The sequence below is a fragment of the Alosa alosa genome, chromosome 18 (genome assembly GCF_017589495.1).
Source record: "Alosa alosa isolate M-15738 ecotype Scorff River chromosome 18, AALO_Geno_1.1, whole genome shotgun sequence".
In the NCBI taxonomy this organism is placed as follows: domain Eukaryota; kingdom Metazoa; phylum Chordata; class Actinopteri; order Clupeiformes; family Clupeidae; genus Alosa; species Alosa alosa.
The window spans coordinates 8,794,081-8,814,639 of NC_063206.1; the positions used below are offsets into that span (position 1 = coordinate 8,794,081).

The 20,559-nt window shown below is 43.9% G+C and overlaps 1 protein-coding gene across 3 annotated transcripts in view; it reads right to left on the reverse strand.

The window, feature by feature from the left end:
* Positions 1–1,479: 1,479 nt before the first annotated feature.
* ryr2b (ryanodine receptor 2b (cardiac)) overlaps positions 1,480–20,559 on the reverse strand; it is a 48,495-nt gene continuing 29,415 nt past the window's right edge. The window contains exons 63-103 of one of the 3 annotated variants that reach the window (XM_048269108.1): positions 20,234–20,472; positions 19,089–19,170; positions 18,655–18,731; positions 17,775–18,083; positions 17,237–17,474; positions 17,037–17,124; positions 16,686–16,784; positions 16,214–16,387; positions 16,056–16,115; positions 15,558–15,644; positions 15,322–15,434; positions 15,048–15,144; positions 14,512–14,639; positions 14,227–14,275; positions 13,992–14,039; positions 13,744–13,843; positions 13,459–13,538; positions 13,100–13,176; positions 12,923–12,996; positions 12,588–12,668; positions 12,308–12,396; positions 11,840–11,968; positions 11,606–11,710; positions 11,422–11,503; positions 10,917–11,334; positions 9,587–10,481; positions 8,673–8,734; positions 8,280–8,424; positions 8,011–8,097; positions 7,595–7,831; positions 7,348–7,478; positions 7,131–7,173; positions 6,824–6,960; positions 6,581–6,641; positions 6,183–6,329; positions 5,918–6,052; positions 5,326–5,482; positions 4,787–4,851; positions 4,462–4,562; positions 4,250–4,301; positions 1,480–1,834 (exon numbers count right to left, since the gene is read on the reverse strand). In XM_048269108.1, the coding sequence (XP_048125065.1) occupies positions 1,739–1,834; positions 4,250–4,301; positions 4,462–4,562; positions 4,787–4,851; positions 5,326–5,482; positions 5,918–6,052; positions 6,183–6,329; positions 6,581–6,641; positions 6,824–6,960; positions 7,131–7,173; positions 7,348–7,478; positions 7,595–7,831; positions 8,011–8,097; positions 8,280–8,424; positions 8,673–8,734; positions 9,587–10,481; positions 10,917–11,334; positions 11,422–11,503; positions 11,606–11,710; positions 11,840–11,968; positions 12,308–12,396; positions 12,588–12,668; positions 12,923–12,996; positions 13,100–13,176; positions 13,459–13,538; positions 13,744–13,843; positions 13,992–14,039; positions 14,227–14,275; positions 14,512–14,639; positions 15,048–15,144; positions 15,322–15,434; positions 15,558–15,644; positions 16,056–16,115; positions 16,214–16,387; positions 16,686–16,784; positions 17,037–17,124; positions 17,237–17,474; positions 17,775–18,083; positions 18,655–18,731; positions 19,089–19,170; positions 20,234–20,472 (5,674 nt within the window). In that variant the 3' untranslated portion in view covers positions 1,480–1,738. Of the gene's footprint in view, positions 1,835–4,249; positions 4,415–4,461; positions 4,563–4,786; positions 4,852–5,325; positions 5,483–5,917; positions 6,053–6,182; positions 6,330–6,580; positions 6,642–6,823; positions 6,961–7,130; positions 7,174–7,347; positions 7,479–7,594; positions 7,832–8,010; positions 8,098–8,279; positions 8,425–8,672; positions 8,735–9,586; positions 10,482–10,916; positions 11,335–11,421; positions 11,504–11,605; positions 11,711–11,839; positions 11,969–12,307; positions 12,397–12,587; positions 12,669–12,922; positions 12,997–13,099; positions 13,177–13,458; positions 13,539–13,743; positions 13,844–13,991; positions 14,040–14,226; positions 14,276–14,511; positions 14,640–15,047; positions 15,145–15,321; positions 15,435–15,557; positions 15,645–16,055; positions 16,116–16,213; positions 16,388–16,685; positions 16,785–17,036; positions 17,125–17,236; positions 17,475–17,774; positions 18,084–18,654; positions 18,732–19,088; positions 19,171–20,233; positions 20,473–20,559 lie in introns of all 3 variants that reach the window. The other 2 variants (XM_048269106.1, XM_048269105.1) reach the window with 2 other exon arrangements.

Here is a 20,559-nt window from a genome sequence, read left to right on the forward strand (position 1 = left end):
AATAATAGTGATTCATCCAAACAACAAATTGTTCTGACATACTCATGCCACTGCATTTTTATATCATACATGACACCATGTTCTATTCTAAAGAAGGGTGTTGCTCTGAGTAGGCTACAGTAAATCTACAATAAATGTGCATCACAGTTATTACTCGGTATTCAGAACAACAGTAGTGCCCAGCTGAGCACCTTGCACTATTGGCCCTTTCCCACTATGGGGTAAAACCCTGGTGTCTGGGGTAAAGCCTCAGACTTTTTATATTTCCATGATTGCCTACCAACTTCAGTGACTTTGCTTATTTTTGTGAAGAAAAATGATCTACAGATATATAAATACTTTGCAAAAGAATTACGGATACAGCTTCTTACAATGATATGACATTAAAATGTCCTTGTAATTAATTTGACGTATGCTTAGTGTGTCATTGCTTAGCACTGTTTAGAAGTGTCTAGCATTGTTAGCTAATGCACCATGCACTGGTGTTTAAGACCAGGGAAAAGCCTTGAGCCAGCCCCAGTCCTTAATGGAAAAGGGCCATAAGTGGTCATCAGGACTGTCATGATGACCACTGCTGCCAATCAGCAAACCATATAGGACCACAATGCAGCTGACTATGCAAATTCGGCATGAAAGCCCTTTATGTTAGTGGGAGAAATAAAAAGGATAAAAAAAAAAACTCAACGAAAGAGAGGACTGAAGAATGACACTCAGAGGAGTGCACTGGAGTTATGGAGACAATGGAGGAGAGCGAGAGAGAGAGAGAGAGAGGGAGGGAGTGCTGGAGCCCTGTGCCAGAAGATGTAAAGAAAGCATGGGTGGGACAATGGAGAGGAGCTGCAGGAGGTTGTGTATAAATGATGAGCAAAGGGAAAGAGAGCAGGAGGCTGATATAAGCACACGGCCAAAAGCCAGTAACTACAGATGTAAGCAGCAGGCCAAGAAAATAGCACAGCAAATATACCATACGCAGCCATAACAGACTGCTCATTTAATGGTATGCAGACAGGAGGAAGAGGACATGAGAATATTATTATAACAATCTGGAGCTTAACGATAAAGAGATAAGATAGCTGTTCTGCGGGGACAGAATAAGGGTTAATGCCAGGTCAAAATACACTTACAGCAGAGCACAGACTGAATGAGGGTTAATGCCAGGCCAAAATACACTTACGGCAGAGACGCTGTCTAATGCTCATGTGCACATGGCTTTTTCCCCCCCAAAATGATTGCATGAACTCAACCAGGACATGGTAGCCAACATTGTTTTTTTTTACCTTTATATACAACAGCTGTTTGGCTTTTCTGTCCCTTTTTCTATCCAAAAGAGTCGATACTGCCATTATGTATGGAAGTAATCAGCAATAATGAAGTGGGAAGACACAACAGTTTGTCTTTTCTTGCAGGAATGTTCTTCCTTTTAACACTTGGGCATGTGACTGTTAATGTCTGAGTAGCTGATGTGACGCCAATAAACAATCACACTGGTAGTGTTACTTTAATAGAATACTGAGTCTCAAATCACACTCTGCATAGACATAGACCTGCATAATGAACAGCAATTAAATAATTAATCAGCACTAATTACCATGTAAGTGAGATTACACATTATGTGCATATGGTCTGATTCTAAATTTGTAACAGTTCTTTTTGTTGGGTAATTCAGTGCAACTGCTCCAAAGAAATGAAGTGCAGCCACTAACCCACAGTGCATTGCCTTAGGGAGCAAACTGGACTCTTAGCTAAGCTGATCCTCATATTGTTTACGGAAACAATCTCCCACTGGGAAGAATTCCCAGCAACGCTCCTGGTACATCTTCCATACATAAGATTCCTGTGACACAAAACAGACAAGAGACTTAACTACAGCAGTTCTTCACATAATCCATAATAATGATGAAATATAGCACTGTCTTACATTCAAGACAAGATTCACTTCGAAACACTGTAACACACAAGCCTTACCCAATATAGTACCGGTATGTTCTGCTGTTGTGTGTGCTACAGTATGTTGTTGTGTACTGTATGTTACAGTATGCTGTTGTGTGTGGTATAGTATGCTGCTGTGTGTGGTATAGTATGTTGTTGTGTGTGGTATAGTATGCTGTTGTGTGCTGTTGTGTGTGGTATAGTATGCTGTTGTGTGTGGTATAGTATGTTGTTGTGTGTGGTATAGTATGCTGTTGTGTGTGGTATAGTATGTTGTTGTGTGTGGTATAGTATGCTGTTGTGTATGGTATAGTATGCTGTTGTGCAGGGTGCGATTTGTGTAAAAACCAATTTTATTATTTTTTTAAAAATGAACGAACGATTCATAGCCTAGTAATGTCATGGCTAATAATAGCCTATATTCATTTTGCCACCTTTGTAACATTTACCTTTATCTTAGTTTTAGTTTACCGTGATGTATGACTTTAAACAGCGAGTGTGCTTGGTATGATGATCAGCTCCTCTAATGCAGGGTAGGACTACGTTTTGACAAGCATACAAATTCACCTTGTTCTTGCCCCATCTGAAATGACTCCTCTACTTTTGCTGCCTCCATCCTTTCTGTATTTGTTATGTAAAAAAATGTTGTATATGATGGCACTGAAGTCTAGAGTTAGTGAATTGGCTAACAGTGTTAGTTGGTAACCAAATAGCACACATTGCACTGCGCTGCGCACTGTAATGCGTGCATTCTCTCTCCTGCTGATTTCGTTCAGTAGCCAAGTCGCGTAATATTGCAAAAGTTGAAAAAAATAAAAGTGTTTATTTGTAGCCTGCAGAAAATAAATAGCCTACTATCATACTGTCAGTTGATTGGCTACAGTGCAGTGAAGTTTGGAGAGTAAAGTTATAGGGCAAGCTTCTATTTCTTGCAGCTGTTAAAACACCTGTTAAAACTAGATAGTTTAAATACCCACCAACATTCGTTTTTGCAGTACAGATTATTTCTGAAAGTTATTTGTCTACTAGGCCTAGCCTACTGGCTGATTTATCAAGCGAGTGCTTTCTCATTAGTCCTCCATAAACTAGGTGTTTTGGTGAGAGCCATTGAATAAGCGATGTCAAGCAATTTCTGTAACACTTTTTGTGACATTCAGCTAATATCTCCTCATTTAATGTAAGTTCCTTCGGACAATAGGCCTACGTTCTATACGTGGAGTTGTCCTCCATCTCAGTTGCATCAGTTTTCTCATTTTGAAGGTTCTAAAATATGACGAAATGCTTCACTGAATCCTTCTCGTTTTCTTTCATTTGTCCAGCTAACTTTTCCATTGAAACTAGCCATTTATGATGGATTACACAGTCGACATTCTGAAATGTCCTGCACGATCAAGGCCAAATTAAGTTATCACGCAGCCACTGTGTCAGCAGCATGAGTGCTGGCGGGTGGCGGATCGTTTCTGATGTCAGATTATTATGTAGGCTAGCCTACTAGACTGTTCTCACGTTGCAGCGCTTTACTTATATGAAGTAGCATTAATCAATATGAGGGGCAGAGGGGGATAAATGTTGTCCCCCCCGGCGATGAAAATAATTAAGCAGAAGGGAGGATATCAAGACCAGAGGGTGGGAAATCCCACCCATCCCCCCTACAAATCGCACCCTGCTGTTGTGTGTGGTATAGTATGCTGTTGTGTGTGGTATAGTATGTTGTGTATGCTGCTGTATGCTGTTGTGCGTGTTCTGCTGTTGTGTGTGTTCTGCTGTTGTGTATGCTACAGTAGGCTATGCTGTTGTGTGTGGTATAGTATGTTATTGTGTATGCTATGCTGTTGTGTGTGCTACAGTATGCTGTTGTGTGTGGTATAGTATGCTGTTGTGTGTGTGTGTGGTATAGTATGCTGCTGTGTATGTGTTGTGTGTGCTACAGTATGCCGCTGTGTGCTGTTGTGTGTGGTATAGTATGATGTTGTGTGCTGTTGTGTGTGGTATAGTATGCTGCTGTGTGTGGTATAGTATGCTGTTGTGGGTGGTATAGTATGCTGTTGTGTATGGTATAGTATGTTGTTGTGTGTGGTATAGTATGCTGCTGTGTGTGGTATAGTATGCTGTTGTGTATGGTATAGTATGCTGCTGTGTGTGGGATAGTATGCTGTTGTGTGTGGTATAGTATGCTGTTGTGTATGTGATGTGTGTGCTACAGTATGCTGCTGTGTGCTGTTGTGTGTGGTATAGTATGCTGTTGTGTGCTGTTGTGTGTGGTATAGTATGCTGTTGTGTATGGTATAGTATGCTGCTGTGTGTGGGAAAGCTGCGGTACCTGGCCAGTGTGCTCTGTTTCGTCCTTGTTGATGAGGTACATCACGAAGAACCTGTAAGCAGAGGCAGATTGTGCATTCAGACATCCAGCGAGCAAACTGAAGCATGCCGCCCGACCCTGAGCATATGGGTCCAGGAGTCCCTCAGCCCTCGGTCTGACTGACCTCTGCAGATACAGCATGGGGTACAGGTCAACAGTGCAGCAGTACTCACAGGTAGTTGGCCAGGTTGTGCTCCTGCAGCGTGTGCGTCTCAAACCCATGGGGAACCGTGTCAAAGTATTCATTACCGATGCCACATATAAAGCACTTAGTCTACAACAAAGGAGGACCATGAAGACAAATATATATATATATATTAATGGCTTTGAATCACATTATCAAACGTAATAAATAATAAATAAACCATAATACATTTTTCACTTCTCACTACTTGACACTGAAGTTACTCTGGGAACACGGGTGTATTTGGAGAGCCTTGTTAGTGGTGAGGTATTGTGTGTGTGTGTGTGTGTGTGTGTGCTGTGCGTTAGTCTCACCTCCATGTCCTCTTTGACCTGCTCCTGCTGATCTCGCAGCTCTCCGAAGGCATCAATGATGAGACCTAGAGGAGAAGAATGGAACACAGAGACACACGTGTGAATTTATGCATGAAAGGTTATGCTCCACAACTGCCAAACAAGCTGCCAGACACCAATATCAGATAAAACATTTAGAGCACCCCAAAGACTGCAACTTGTACAGTATACAAATATCTAAATAAGTATTCATATTGGGATGATATGTTTGGAGGGCCATGCTATTAGAAAAGACCAGTTTTGCCAATTACCACAACATTACTCATTAAGAGCTGACTAACATCAAGTGATTTGTGAGGGTCACTAAGAGCTCAGAGTCCTTTGATACCACATTGCATGCTGGCCGAGTTTCACTGTCACTAACACAGTGGTGAAGATAAAAGAGGACAGTCAAATCTAATCACTCTATATGAAAATGACCCATCCTCAAGCACCCTGCGAGCGGCAAAGAGCAGCTCTCCAATTCAAAGGTTCATTAATGGAAGAAATGTGAAATGTACCTTGTATGATCGCCAGCAGAATAACTATAACAAAAAAGAAGAAGGTGATGTCGAAAATGATGCGGTAGAACTCGAATTCGTCCCCCGCAGGATCCTCGATCTCATCCCCGATGCCCCCTCCAGCTCTCACCCCCACGTACATGTGGAACATATAACACTGCCAAGGATAACAGCACACTTTTATCACAGAATGGTTCAGGATTTATGCAACAGGCACATGAAATATTTTACTCTGCAGAGGCTGAATCTAGTAATTCACCCTAGCACTGGCTCGTTTGGAGAGGAGATGAACTGATTAGCTTTCTGTCTGGCTGCCGCAGCAGTGATTAGACAGACGACATCATCAGACAGACACAGCCCGGTGACTGACAGGTAAACGCCGAGCGGCAAACGGAGATCAATAAAGCACAGCAGCACAGCCACTAAAGCGGCAGATGATTACCTATCTAAAAGCCTTGCACTGTTAATAACACGTAAAACAACCGCACTCCAACACACATGCACACACGCACACTCACGCACACACAAACACACACACGCACACACTATACTGTGAGTGACACACACACAGAGAGAAACAATTGATACCCACTGTCAGCATATCGTCACATTTCATATCCTGGCCTTCACCGTCTTCACTTTTATTGTAGAACTTCCGGAAGAAGTTGAAGGCGACCACAGTGTAGAGATAGACCACGACAGCCAGCAGCCCCACTGTTAACACCAGCTGTTGTGCACCAATTCATTTCATACATTTGTGTTCATCATCATCAACACCACACCACTATGCTGATACCTACAGTATGTTGTGTATGTAACATACCAGACCGTAAACCCGACCGTAAACCCGACCGTACCTGTTTGCCATTGTGTGTGACAGAAGTGAGGATGGTCCTCAGAGTTTTAAAGCCCATAGCAATGTCCAGCAGATGAGCAGCAAAGAAGAAGTTGTTATAGTGGCCAAGGACAGACATGCACATGTACCAAGCCAGGTAAAGGAAAGACTAACGGACAGACACAAAAACAAAAATAAGAGAAATATTACCAGAGGGCTTAGGAATGATCATGTTCATATGTAGCTTTTTATTTCTGCTACTATAGTATTTATACTACTATATCCATTTATGACATGCCCTTTTTCAGACATAATACTCACAGGAGTGAAAATATATAATTCTTTTAGTTATTTCTACTATTGCTGAAGTCAGACTCTATATCATACCTCGGTCCTAGGAGACTTTACATGTACACTTACATTATCAGTGAACACCACACCCAGTTTCCATATCTGGTACTTCATGTCGATGGAGCTCAACCTAAAAGGTTGAAAAAGCCTGGTCAGTCCCGTTATCATCTCTTCTCACAGCAATAACACGCCTCAGGGTTTTCAGGTTGACCCTCACTGCCATCTTCTGGCAGTGGCTCCATGCCTGACTCCCTGCTGCGCTGCTAGAGAGAGGTTAGAGGCTGAGGTGACCGGCAGCTTCAGCTAACTCACAGGGCTGCGAGCTCTCTCTCTCTCCTGGGCCTCCTCCTCTCCATGCCCTGGGCACTGAAGTCCAGAGCGGCTCGATCCAGACCCAGCAGGTCGCTGATCCGCGCCAAGCCGTAAAAATCCCCATATTTATCCATCACCTGGCAAGACACAGACACACACACACACACACACACACACACACACACACACACACACACACACACACACACACACACACACACACACACACTCAGTGCCCTTCAGACCTACTATAAAAGGTCCGCTGGGACTTTTTAGATTTAAATCATAATGCTGCAAAAAGGCATACCTTCCTCTTCACAAACTTATCCCAATAATTACTCGGAAATGACCTGAAAGGAACACAAAACACATGCAATCAGTGAAACATACTTCATAAACATATTCACAGTATACATACATATAATGAAAGAATGAGTTCATACATTTGTAAAAAATTAACCACTTAAATATATCTCACAATTCTGATAAAACCATGGCTTATCAGTAATTATGTGTGTGCTTACGGCGTATTGATGACCAGTCTGTCCCACTGTCCTCTGATGTCATCTTCGGAGGGCTGCTCTGTCACGTACAGGCCATCAAATTCAAGCTTGCGGGCTACTTCCTTCTCCCGCTTAAAAATCACCAAGGGAACCTGACAACCCATAAACATGATCACAAGAAAAACAAGCGCCGTTAAATATGTCAGTAGCAAAGACACAATGGAGCTGTATTTCAAAGCTTATGTGATGAGCCTGTCTACTCTCTCACCTTCAGACAGTAGTAGCCGATGATAGAGCAGAAGGATATGAGGGTGTGAATGATGGCCAGGAAGCGCAGGCAGGGCTCCATGTAGCCGCTGCTCTCCTCCAGGACAAAGGAGGCCGTGTCTGAGTCTGAGTCTGGGTCCGCCGCTGGCACCGGCCCCTCCAGGCTCACATCATCTGGCCTGTCAGACCAGGCAGAGCCCTCCAGGTCCTCTTCATCTGCAGTCACAGACGACGACACCTGAGCTCACCAGCAGGGGTGACAGCACATGGTCATGGGTTAAACATGGGAGAATCAGCAGGAAGGAAAAATAGAACTGAAATCAATATCAACATGCCCTGTCCACCTGGTTCTTATGAATGTGTTTCAACAACAGGATAGAAAAGAATGTTAATTAATTTCAAGAAAAATGTTGTTACCTTATAGAACAGAAGGATGAAATTGATGGCAAATGCGACAAACAGGGCAAGCAATCGCATGTTGTAAAAATTCCTGGCAAAGCAATTCTGTGGAATGAAACACACATTATTATCATTATGAAATTAAATTAAAGTAAATTAAATTAAATTTATCACATTAAAATGAATTAAATTATAAAATAATATTGGATGCATAACCTCTACGGGCAGACAGAAAAAAACAGTGTTTTTTTTTGTCAAAATATTTGTTATGCATCCATTAATCTCACAAGCATTCTTCTCTGATAGGAGTTCAAGGATTTCCAGAGAGCTGACTCCTGGACATCTTCTTCCTCCTGCTTTGAGCGGCGCTGTTGCCTGGCCCTCTGGCGCTGCCTGCACTCCTGCCTCTTGTCCTTCTCATCCTCCTCTCCACTGAAAACAAGTTTCATAATCATCACCCTCATCTGTGAGGCAAGCCGAATGACCAACGTGTGTGAACTACTGCTTAATAATTAAACTTGCCTTGCCATTCCACAAAGTAATAAAAATATAATGTGTGCAATGTAATAAGTTGCCTGTGACAAGATAGTCGGTAGATAATGAGATGCTTTAAATATTTATACTGCAATCTGTCAGCACCTTTAGAAAATAATAAATAAACAAACTATAGACCAACTCACTCTGCTTTTTCAGTAATGCTCTCTTCCTTTTCTTCACAGACGTGTGTCTTGAATGCAAACACCTAAGACAACACCATAGTGAGAGTTGGGTATTATTTTTTAAAGGACATATTTTCCCTAATCAATGTCTTCAATAAGTACTTAGTTAAAAGCGCTTTTTTATTTTTCCTCATTATATAATTTGACAGCAACCACCTCCACTGACAACGTACCACAGAGCTTCAAACACAATATGTTCCTGATGAGACAGAGAGGTACAGCTTTGCTTCACTGTGTCTGCTGCCAAATGTTTGCCAGACGGCACATGCCGAGGCAATTTTGACCAACTGTGGAGCTGGGCACCTCGCGGCGCAGCTCAGCCTCAAACGCCCAGCGCGGACCTGCCTGCACTGTAAATTACAGCTCCTACTGCACACCCACAACAGATCAGAGGCGATGTGTGAGTCTGATAGCATCTTCATTGGAGCTTTGGAGCAATCATTGGCAATTGCATAAATGCTTTACAACTGTGCCCTGAATACAAGCTCCCTACGCACCAGCATCCAGGTTATTATAAATGTATCAGACCAGTGAGTGGTGAGAACTGAACTTACAACTTTGACTGTGTAAACATCTGTTGTACCATCCATGTTAAATCTTATCTGTGCTTCCAAAGTGTTTTGAGTGTAGAGTGAACAGCATGCAGGTTTTATTGGCTCCTGCCCGCCTAAATCGGGCTGACGGGAATGTTGAGAAATGAACATTCTAAAGAATATCTGGGTTCATTGAATTCAACATAGAATTTTAGAACCTTCAATTGTTGCGGAACTTAGAATGTTCAAAAACCTACACCTTTAAGGGTTAAAACTGCAGTTCCCAAATTCATTAAACCAGCTGGTGCATAATCACAATATCCAGACAACACGCCCCAATACCTTTTGTTTCCCCCTGATTTCAGCAGCGTCAGTAGGCTCGCCCGAGGCCGAGAGAAAATGGTCTAGGCTGGCACTGAAATCATTAGACATAAGTCTGATCTTGGTCCCCTCCTTTCTCAGACTCAGTCCGAAGATGTCTGTAAGGACCTGCGGGTCTTTGGACAGATCCAGCTCCAGCACACTCAGGTCCTCCTGGGAGGAGAGGGGCTCCAGGCACTGCCGGACTCCATCCCCCAAACCCACACGCAACCCTGTGACCTCATCGAGGCTGGGGTCATGGACGTCAATCACCAGGTCAGCGAGTGTCATGTTCTCAACCATCTCAATAATGCCACCGTTGATGAAGGTCAGGTAGAGTATGTGCAATATGAAGGAGATCACACAAAACACCATATGAGCCAATCCCATGAGAATGTTCCATAAAAATGAGAAAATGGTACTGATGAGACCCTTCAAGGTGACCTTCCTCAGATGCTTTCGGAGGCTCCTCACAGAGAGCAGTGATGCCAGCATCATCAGGAAGTGCACAGGAGCCAGGAGAACGTACATTGCTGAAGCCAGAGAAAAGAAACTGGTTTCTCTGGGCCTTCCTCTCTCTGCCTCCTCCTCTTCCTCCTCGTCCTTCTCAGCTGTGTCCTCGCCAGCGTCCGTGCCGGAGATCTGTGCGGCCAGCTGCATTTCAAAGATGGTGTCCTCACAGAAGTTCACAAAGAGCTCCATCTTCTCCTTCTCTCCACCCTCATTGACGACGTCAAAGATGAACTGGCGCTTGGACTCCTTCACCTGGGGTTTCTCCCACTGAGTCCGACTCGACTCGCTAATCTCAAAGTAAACACGCTCAATGCGCTTAGCACTCCCCAGGATCTCTATACGCCCAAGGTGGGGCTGGAAGTACCTGTGGAATTAACATTAAAATCAGAACAGTGTGTAATAACTTTGTTTACTTTACTAAACTTTAGATTTGTTACATTTTTTTGAACAATAGTTATTTCAGATGCAATCGCTAAAGTCCCTAACTTTCAGTACAGTAACTTCCTGTGTATTAGCCGCATTGTGTATCAGCCGCAGTGTTTTTTGCAAGTTAAAAAAACAAAACCATATTAATACCATATTAACTGCCCTCGTGTTGGAAAGTTGGGAAATTACGTTCTATGATTCTATGATCTCTCATCACAAAATCACTGCTTGTCTCCTCCTGTGTGAATGAGGCTTGACAAAGACAAGGGCCTGCTCAAAAAGACTCTCTATTCTCTGATGGTTACCAGGATTCTCTTAAGTAAATCCTGTTGCTCAAGCAATGAGAGCAAAAGCGTGAAGGTTCTTGAGATACCTGAGAACGCTCTCTGCCAGCTCCAGGAAGGTGTGCAGGCGGGCATCGCCAGGCATGTGCTCGGACAGGTTGGTGAGGAGCACGGCCATGTTAAAGCCGATGTCTTTGGCCGGCTCGTGGAAGCGCTTCACAAATGCCTGGTAGTCCAGCAGCTCGCTCTCGTCCGTCTCCATGCAGGAGAGCAGGAACTCGGTCTCGGAGGGCGAGTAGTGCTGGCAGCCCTCCATGGCCCTCTGGATGTCCTTCTTGGAGATGAGCCCCCTTCGGTCAGGGTCATACTCTTTAAAAGCATCAGACGAGGTGAAAACTTTGAGTTTAAGGAACATGTCAAAGAAGCGAAGGATCAGCTCCACGTTGCTAGAGGATTCCACCAACATGTCCACCATCTGTTTCCCGATCGTGCCATTTACAACATTTCCTATTAGGGTGAGAAAATGAGTTCACATTCAAAGGGTGCACAGGTTTTCTTGAGAAACATACAATTTTCTTTTTCCAAAATGATCACCTTCCAGCATGGACAGAAGCATCACAACCATGTCTTTCTGTAAATCCATCAAGTCTTTCAGCAAATCAATCTGACTAGAATCCTGTCAACCGATGCAAACTATGTTAGCCACAGAAAACAGGATAAACATTAAGCAGTACAATTAGCAGATTTTTGGATGTGTGTAATTTCAGGTAATGTTAACCTGAGAGAGCTTCATTTGCATATGAGCAAACACATGCAGGAACCCAACAACCGCATCCCATAATCGGCTGTGAGCCAAACTCTGCTGATTCCCTGTGCAAGGACCCTGAGGGACAAACAACTTTAATTTTTCAGCAATAATATGCAAAACTGCTAAGTGTAAAACTGTATTACAACAAAATAGGAATGGATTTCACAGAATATGACATACAGTATGTGAGACAAAACCACAGACCTGAATATATTCTGTGAGGGTGTTGAAGACTTGCTTGGCAACACTAACGGCCTTAGAGAAATGCCGCTGTCCATGTTCATCCATCTTATCCTTGCCAGAATAATACCAGTAGAAATCACTGATGGACTCCTAAGTATGTGATATTAAAATGAAATGACAGTCAAAATACTTTATTTATTTAACAGATTGCTAAGGTTAGTGAGTGTAAAAACTAGATGCACCACATATCAGTACATGGTATGACCACCGCGTGGTGTGGCCCCTGTGGACCAAAGCCTTCTATTTGCCTGTGTTCCGGGAGTCATTGTACACAAATTGCTTTTAAAAAAAACAAACAAAAAAAACACACTTTGACAAAGCTAATATGACCGTGCTTTTCCAGCAGCCGGTGGTAATATTTATTATTATACCCTTTTAATAGTAGATCTAGATGTAAGATGACACTACTTTTAATTAGTTCAATCTTACCTGTACCCTGAGGAGGTAGTCAACAGTGGATATAATGATGTTCACGGTTGTGTTGTTGCCAGTTTGAGTCCGGAGGTAATTCTGAAAATCTGAATTATTGCAAATGAAGTAAAAGCTGTGAATGTGCAAAAGGTGTTTAATTGTGCTCAACTGCATGTATTGGGTCTGTCTTTCGAGAGCTGGCCTGCTTTCGAGTCTGCAGAAACTCATCACATTTAAGTCTGCTCCCTGCCAATTCTTTGCAGGAAAACACTAAACCAATCCGTTTTTATGTGTGTACCTGAGTTGTGTCCCTCACACAAGAGTTGTAGGAAGCGGAAAAGGTCACAGGTCAGTTCCTCATCTGCCATTACCTTGTCCCCTTGGAGAGTGATGGACAGAGAGGACAAAAAGACAGAGTAAAATAAATTGACACTGACAGAGAAAGAGAGAGAGGGAGGGAGAGAGAGAGAGAAAGAGGGAGAGAGGAGGAAAAGGGGAGAGAGAGACACAGAGAGAAAGTGAGAGAGAGAGGAAAATACCAATTTCAAAAAAGCCCCCAAGTCAATTCTTACAGTTGCAGGGTATTTGTTCTATTCTAAAGAGCGTTTTTTCATTACTGATAGGATTGAGCACCTGAGCTCGCCTCCATAACCAGACCCAGTCCCTCGGCTTTGTTCTGCCGCTCAAAGGCGTTGAGATCCAGTACACTGCGAAAGAAGCAATCAAACAGCATGTGATAGCGCACAGCCACACCAAACGAAACAAGACAACAAATCAACTGTGAGCGCTTTGAGCTGGTGACAGCCAGACCTGCACGACTGCATGAGGCCTGCCAGGCTCTGAAAGAAGCCCACGTCTCGCTTGTGGCGCAGGTATTCCAGCATTTTCTGTCAAAACACCAAAATGTCGGCAGATAAATACATGTTCAGAAACCTTTCAAGTCAAATATACAGGACAGTGATAATGTCTTTTCAGAGACTGTGATGTACGATTATCAATGACTAGCATGCTAACTAGTAAATGAAAGGAATGATTCTAACAACAAAACCATCAGGCTAATTATGTCAAAGTTTGGATTTATGTGCAGTCTAGAATTCTCAAGCATCCTTACCTTTGCAGCACAATATTAAAAGGCTTTTGAGGACAGTAGGAATTATATATGACCATACCTGTTGCACACCTGTATTTCCTCCATTAAGAATAGCTATTCCCAGCTTTAGAGTAGCCTCCACCATAGAGCCCTTCTCACCTTAAGACCAGAGTGATAAATTAACCACAGAGGGCAGTTTTAGAGAAACGCTCTCGAAACCGTGTTGATAAATTATTGAGTGGTCAAACTGAAATATAAATACGAGGACTTGTTCCATTCCATGACTCAACCTCAAGAGAGAAAAAAGGCCAGTGACTTTTTGGTAAAATAGTTACAAAAAATGACCCCCTGTTGCCATAGTTACCTCTGCTAGCACTAATAGTCTGAAGCACCATCTCGGAAGCTCCATGCTCGTGTAGTCTGGCCTGCTCGTACAGCAGCTTCTGCTTCTCCATCTCCTTCTCCTAAACAAGAAACGGGAGACAGCAGGCCCATTAGTCGGCCTCTTCAGTTGAGCTTCTGACATGTCTGTGCCCAAGTGACCCACAGCCAGCCAAGTAAACAGGGCAGCGTGGACAAGTAAGAATCTGGGAATGCACTCAAGACTCAAACCTCAAATGACTTGACTTCATCTTCATCCTCCTCTTCCCCATGGCAACTCTGAACAAATGGCAAAACAAATATGAAGTGGATGGACCTCTTCATACTGTATATATGTCATCCACTTCTTGTAAAGAAGCACGAAACTCCAAGGTAGATGTGTATTGTCAGTTTTTTTTGGTTCCTTCCATTACTTGAGCTTAACTTGAGAAACTAGCTTCCAGAAAAAAATGCTGGTTGGTCTCACCTCAGCCATGATCTCTGCAAAGGACATATACAACGTGTCTTCTTGGAGTCTGCAAAGGATTTAGAGAGCAGATCATCATAAACAGCAAGCAATAAGGAGAAAAACATTGCATGCACCTGAACATCTGAAACACTGCACACTTGAACACTTCTCACTTATTTGCCAATATTAAATAGCTCTATCATCTTGTAGTGCCAACAGAAGATGGCATGTAAATAGAATGGAATTCTTTGTCAAAGAAAGAAAGAACAGACACAGATATAAACATCCAAAAGCCTGACATACCTCCTCTCTGTCACAGCACTTTGGCTGAAGAGTGTGATGAGTTGATGGAGAGGATCCGAGTGAGACGCACCCCCTTCTCCCTCATCGCCCACTTCCTCAGGATCCTCCCGTTCTTGCTCACCCACTTTCTGTCGTAGAATAGCAACTTTTGGCATTATCATTTTTGAAAATATAAATCTATTTTCGTTAGTCTTGCAGAAAACTTCAGAGAAAATACTGAGACACTTATGACCAGCAAAACATATGGAAGCACTTTCCCCAACATCTGAAAACAATGAATTACTCATTTCACCATCCAGGTTCCCACCAAAAAAAACATCAATAAAAATGGCCTAATTGTCTAAACAAAGTCACAAAGCACTTATTGGCATATCTGAACATACAGACAGAGGGGCTATGTTTACATTGCTAAATACACATCCTGAATTGTTTAAACATGAATACGTTGGATTAGACTTCATAACATCACAGTAGAATGAAGTTTTGACTAATGCTTTTGTTGGATTATGTAATAAGAACACAATAAGCATGCTTACAGTCAAATCCTCTATTAGCTTATCTTCAAAAGAATGGCCCTCTGCCTCAATCCACGCTTTACCATAACCCAGGAGGAAGAGATTGACTGCTCTGTGCCTGCAGCATTAAAGGAGAAAGTGAGAGCAGGTGTGAGACATGAAACAGAAAGAAAGTATGAAAGAATGGAAGACAGAAAGGCAGGAAAAAGGAGACAAAGGGAGAAAATGCTGATTTGTGCATGTTGTTGGTCAGCTACTAAATGTTATTTTCCAGCATGTGAAAAAGAAAATGCACCTGGGTAAGTTGTATAGAGGTGCCATTCTGAAGCAAGCCACCACAGCTCTCTTCCTCTGCTTGGAGAGCAGTTTGTTCCACACAGCCTTCTTTTTCCTGTGTGGCCTTTCAACCTGAGGGAATTAGAGATGCAAAACAGCACCATGGTTCATTTGAGGACCACATTCATGCTCTCTAACACAATAGCACAGTCATTTCTGAAATGATAAAAACAATTATAGTGTAAATGAACTCACCTGGTCCAGGTGAAATAAGACACGAGCTATGCCAAAAACTCGCCCTACACTGAGCTCCTCAAGATTCCAAGCTCCTCTGAATAAATCCTGACAAACAAAACAACAAACAAACAATGTGAGAAACTAAATATGAGCCAGAAATCAAGTTAGTGGATGAAAGACAAAGGACATAGTTCTGTATGCGTTACCTTATGTGTTACCTTGGGCAGCCGTGGCCTACTGGTTAGTGCTTCGGATTTGTAACCGGAGGGTTGCCGGTTCGAAACCCCGACCAGTAGGCATGGCTGAAGTGCCCTTGAGCAAGGCACCTAACCCCTCACTGCTCCCCGAGCGCCGCTGTTGTTGCAGGCAGCTTACTGCGCCGGGATTAGTGTGTGCTTCACCTCACTGTGTGTTCACTGTGTGCTGAGTGTGTTTCACTAATTCACGGATTGGGATAAATGCAGCGACCAAATTTCCCTCACGGGATCAAAAGAGTATATATACTTATACTTATACCTTATTGTGCTTCTGAAGGCCTTTGCGGATGATCTCTCTGACCTCCTCCTCTGTGTCCTTCTACAGAGAGACGTGTCAGAAAGAAAAAGGGGACGGGTGAGCCACTGGTGGCAGTTATGAAGCACACCATCTCTTTATGATTTCCCTGATTCCTCTACCTGGGACAGGTGGGCCTTGGCCTTGGCTATGACCTCATGGTCAGCAGCAGAGCAGACGCTTAGGCCGATGGGGAGCAGTTTCTTCAGGGCGGCCACGATGAGCGAGGTGTGCGTGGAGTAGCGGTCACCCTTCCTCTTCACCTTACTCCTGTTTTTGTCTGCCACGCCCCCTTTCTTTTGACCAAAGCAATTTAACACCGTTGCACTGATAAAACTCATATCATTTATTTGCATTGATTTCAGCAATGAATTACCACCCATTTGTGTGAAGCTATCATAATGTTTGTCTAAATTACACTAGAGTATCTTATCTACAAGTTAAAAGAAATGTCAAATGAATAGGTCATAAAAGCTAAAAACAAGTGTAAGAATATCCTGCTGAGGCTGATTACGGTTACAATCTTCATCACAAAGGGGGATAGTCAACACATATTCTAATTCTACACAATCCTGAGCTTGCATGAGTACCCACCTTTGATGTAGGCCTAGTGTTCTTGCTAATATTGACCAGGAACTCCATGTTGTTAATTTCATTCTGGACTACAAAATTCTGCTCCTCCCATTTGAAATTCTGATAAAGCATAACAGAAAAGGATTAAGATTACAAAGGAAAATATTACTACATACATACGCTCCATATGTGAAAAAGAAACATTGTGCTTGTGTGTGTGTGTGCATATATATGTGTATACATACTGTATACGTGTGTGTGTGTGCATGTGTGTGTGTGTGTGTGTCTGTGTGTATATGTGTGTGTGTGTGTGTGTGTGTGTGTGTGTGTGTGTGTGTGTGTGTGTGTGTGTATTTGTGGTGAAGTGCTCACGTGAGACTTAGTCCAAAAGATGAAGATGTCAGCCACCATACTGAAAAGTGTCTCAGCCTCAGGTGTTAACTCTCTCAACCAACTCACTCTAAAACATCAACAAATAAAACTGATACTTCAGAATGTTGTACAAATAACAATAATCATTATGCATGAGTAAATATTTGTTTGAACTCTATTGTGTGTGTGTGTGTACTCACCTGTGTAAGTCCACATAGGGAATGAGTAGAGGGTAAAAAGCATACAAGTCACGGACTAACACAGTAAACTTTTCCTGGATTTGTAACTCCGCCTCTGATGTATCGCCCCTCCCCTCCTTCAAATGCTCCTCCTCCATGATAACTAACTCCGCCTTTTTCTTCAACTTCTCCATCAGAGGCAGAAGGTGACTCTTCAGAAGCTGTGGTTCTGCCTGCCTAATGATTGGCTGAGACACAACTGGGACAGATGAAAGTTTCATTAGGATATTTCTCTCCTGCTCAACATGAGAGGCTTTTTTAAGTCTGTGATAATGGACCCCTGTAGACAGCACCATCCGTAACAAGTAAAATAGAAAGTCCTCAATAATTAACTACATAAGATGAAGGATCCTAAAATCTAAAAAAAATGAAGAATCCTCCTAGAATCTAGAATCTTCCTTTCAGGGAATCTGTATGTGAAGTGTGTTGGACCGTATTCTAACAATAACAACGGTGAATGTTGACTTTGCGCTGCAGTTGTACTTTTTCACATGCTCACCTGCCAGGCGCTTCATCCAGGAGCCATCGGCCACCCCCAGGTGTGTGTGGATGATAGAGAGGACGTGGCCCAGCAGAGTGCTGCTGTGCTCGGGGCTGAGAGACGAGGTGCCCCCCTCGGGCACCTCCACGCCGTCCCGACGGGAGAAGTAGCTGCAGAGCAGGGGGAGCGTCACCTCGGTGACCCGGGACAGCAGGGTGTGACGAGCGGTCGAGCCGCCGGACACCAGCTCCTCCACCTCCCCCAGAGCTGTGTGCAGAGAGGGAAGGAGATGGCTGGCTTCTGCAGCATGAGAGGATGCATCCTCACCTGGGTATCGGAGAGATAGAGAGAGAGGGAGGGAGAGAGAGAAAGGGAGGGAGGGAGGGAGAGAGAGAGGAGGAGAGAGAGGGAGGGAGGGAGGGAAAGAGAAAGAGAGAGGGAGGGGGAAAGAGAGAGGGAGGGAGAGAGAGAGGGAGGGAGGGAGGGAAAGAGAAAGAGAGAGGGAGGGGGAAAGAGAGAGGGAGGGAGAGAGAGAGGGAGGGAGGGAAGGAAAGAGAAAGAGAGAGGGAGGGGGAAAGAGAGAGGGAGGGAGAGAGAGAGAGAAAGAGAGAGGGAGGGAGGGAGGGAAAAGAACGAGGGAGAGGGAGGGAGGGAGAGAGAGAAAGAGAGTGGGAGGGAGGGAGGGAAAGAGAGAGGGAGAGGGAGGGAGGGAGGGAAAGAGAGAGGGAGACCAGGTAATGGGGAGGGAGGGAGAGAAAGAAGGGCAGTTGAGACGGAAGGCTAAGAGTGATGGACCTGACCAGTGTGGTTGAGGTGTACGAGAGCTGGACATTCATGGGAAAAAATGAAGTGCCGTTGTATGCATTATCGCTGCAAAGGAAAAAAGGGCCGTGCTCACCCAAAGAGGGCTCCAGGAAGGCAGCAGGAAAGGCAGCCGTCAGGGCAGCCAGACACGTACCCACCTCCGGCCTCTGCCTGTTAACAGCCACAGAGAGAGAGAGGTCAACTCTGTCAGCAATGACAGCTCAAAACTGACACAAAACTAACACAGGTCCCCTTCTCCTAAGATAAGCTATCTTTCTGAGACCGGCTACTCATGGTCTTACTGCAATCCCACTGATACCACTTGAGAGGGTCTTGCTGATGTGCCAGTGATTGACACTGGTGTTAATACTATCATTGCTCTTACTCTTTCTTGCTGCATCAATAGCGTTCCCCTTGTTGGCTTTGATCTGACTCAAAGGCAGACCAAATGCAATTACGGAACAGGCACCATTTTATAGTCTCCCCATTCTCCTGGGTCTCGCTGCAATCAGCAAATGCAGTGCCTACCTCTCTGCGTAGGTATTTTTGGAGGTGCCAAGTGAATACAGGCTGATTAGGACTCTGTAGCAGCAGACTTGAACTTTATCCACTGAAAGAGACAAGACAACATTCATCTCTTAACCTCATATTGCACTGATGAATGATGACTCACGGCAATATTCACTGATATTTACACGACAACATGGGCTGCATGACGAGGGCTGCATGTCATCGTAGAGCAGGAGAGAGAGAGAAAATAATACACATAATCAAACATAATCACGTGTTACTCTATAAGGACCTGATCAGATAAGACCTGAGGCTCTAATACTGAAAAAAAATACAGTATAATTATAAACAAGTGGCCAACTTAAAGGAACCTGCCAACTCTTTAGGAAATACGCTTATTTGCTGTAAGCTAGGCTAATAGTATCAGACTGGTTATTGCATGCAAAGAGAAGAGAAGGATATGTATCCTCTTGTCTTATTCTGGGGTAGGCAGCAAATAAGCTAATTTCCCACAAAGTTGGCGTGTTCCTTTAACGCTTTTACAAATATCCCCCTTTAGCTAGAGAACCAGAGGGAAACTTTGTTTCCCCCAGGGCGACAGATTTCTGCATTAAATGCAAAGCCTCTGAAATCGGTGAGTGAGTGGCAGCCCCTGTGCCATTTCGATGAGCCCCAGTTCCCACGCGACATTTGTCCCCCGCAGCTTGAAAATCCCCCTCGGCAGCCGCATATTAATGTACAACATGTCACTGAACAAGGCCCATATCAAAGCCGACAGGAACAGAAGGCAAAAACAATGAATGATTAAACCAAACAGAGGAGCAGCTGCCAAGTTAACCTGTGATGCATGAGAGAAATGTCATTTCTCATTGAAAGAGAATGACACAGGATGGAGGCATGGAGGGCCTAGATGATGAATGGGTATGATCATCTTCAACCTCATATGGGTGTTGAGTTTATGGATGGTGCCGGATACTTTTAATAAGACATCGTGAAAGTAGTTTCAGCAGATTTCATCAAAAACTTCTTACAAGGTGTGCATTTCCTTAAGACATGTACCCCACTGACTAATAAAGATGTTTCATTATTTCTAAATTTGTCTGGACAGACGGCGGCACAGACGGGGGTAATGCAGTGGGTCGGAGCATACACTCCCAGCTCACCTATGAGGTCCTGGCCATACTGACACTGGGCGGCGTGCTGGAAGAGAGCGGTGAGGACGGGGACGAGGACCTCGGAGGTGTAGGCCACGGAGTCCCCCGCTCCCCTCACCTGGGATCTGGTGGGGGGGAGTGAGCCCTGAGCCAGGGTCTCCACGGCGAGTTCCAGGTCAACAGCGGCCTCATCAAAGAAGGAGCAGAGAGAGAGACGCACGGACTCTGCAGCATTCTTCATCACTGTCCTGTGTGTGTGTGTGTGTGTGTGTGTGTGTGTGTGTGTGTGTGTGTGTGTGTGAGGCGGTAGAGAATGTTAGTGTGAGAAAACAATG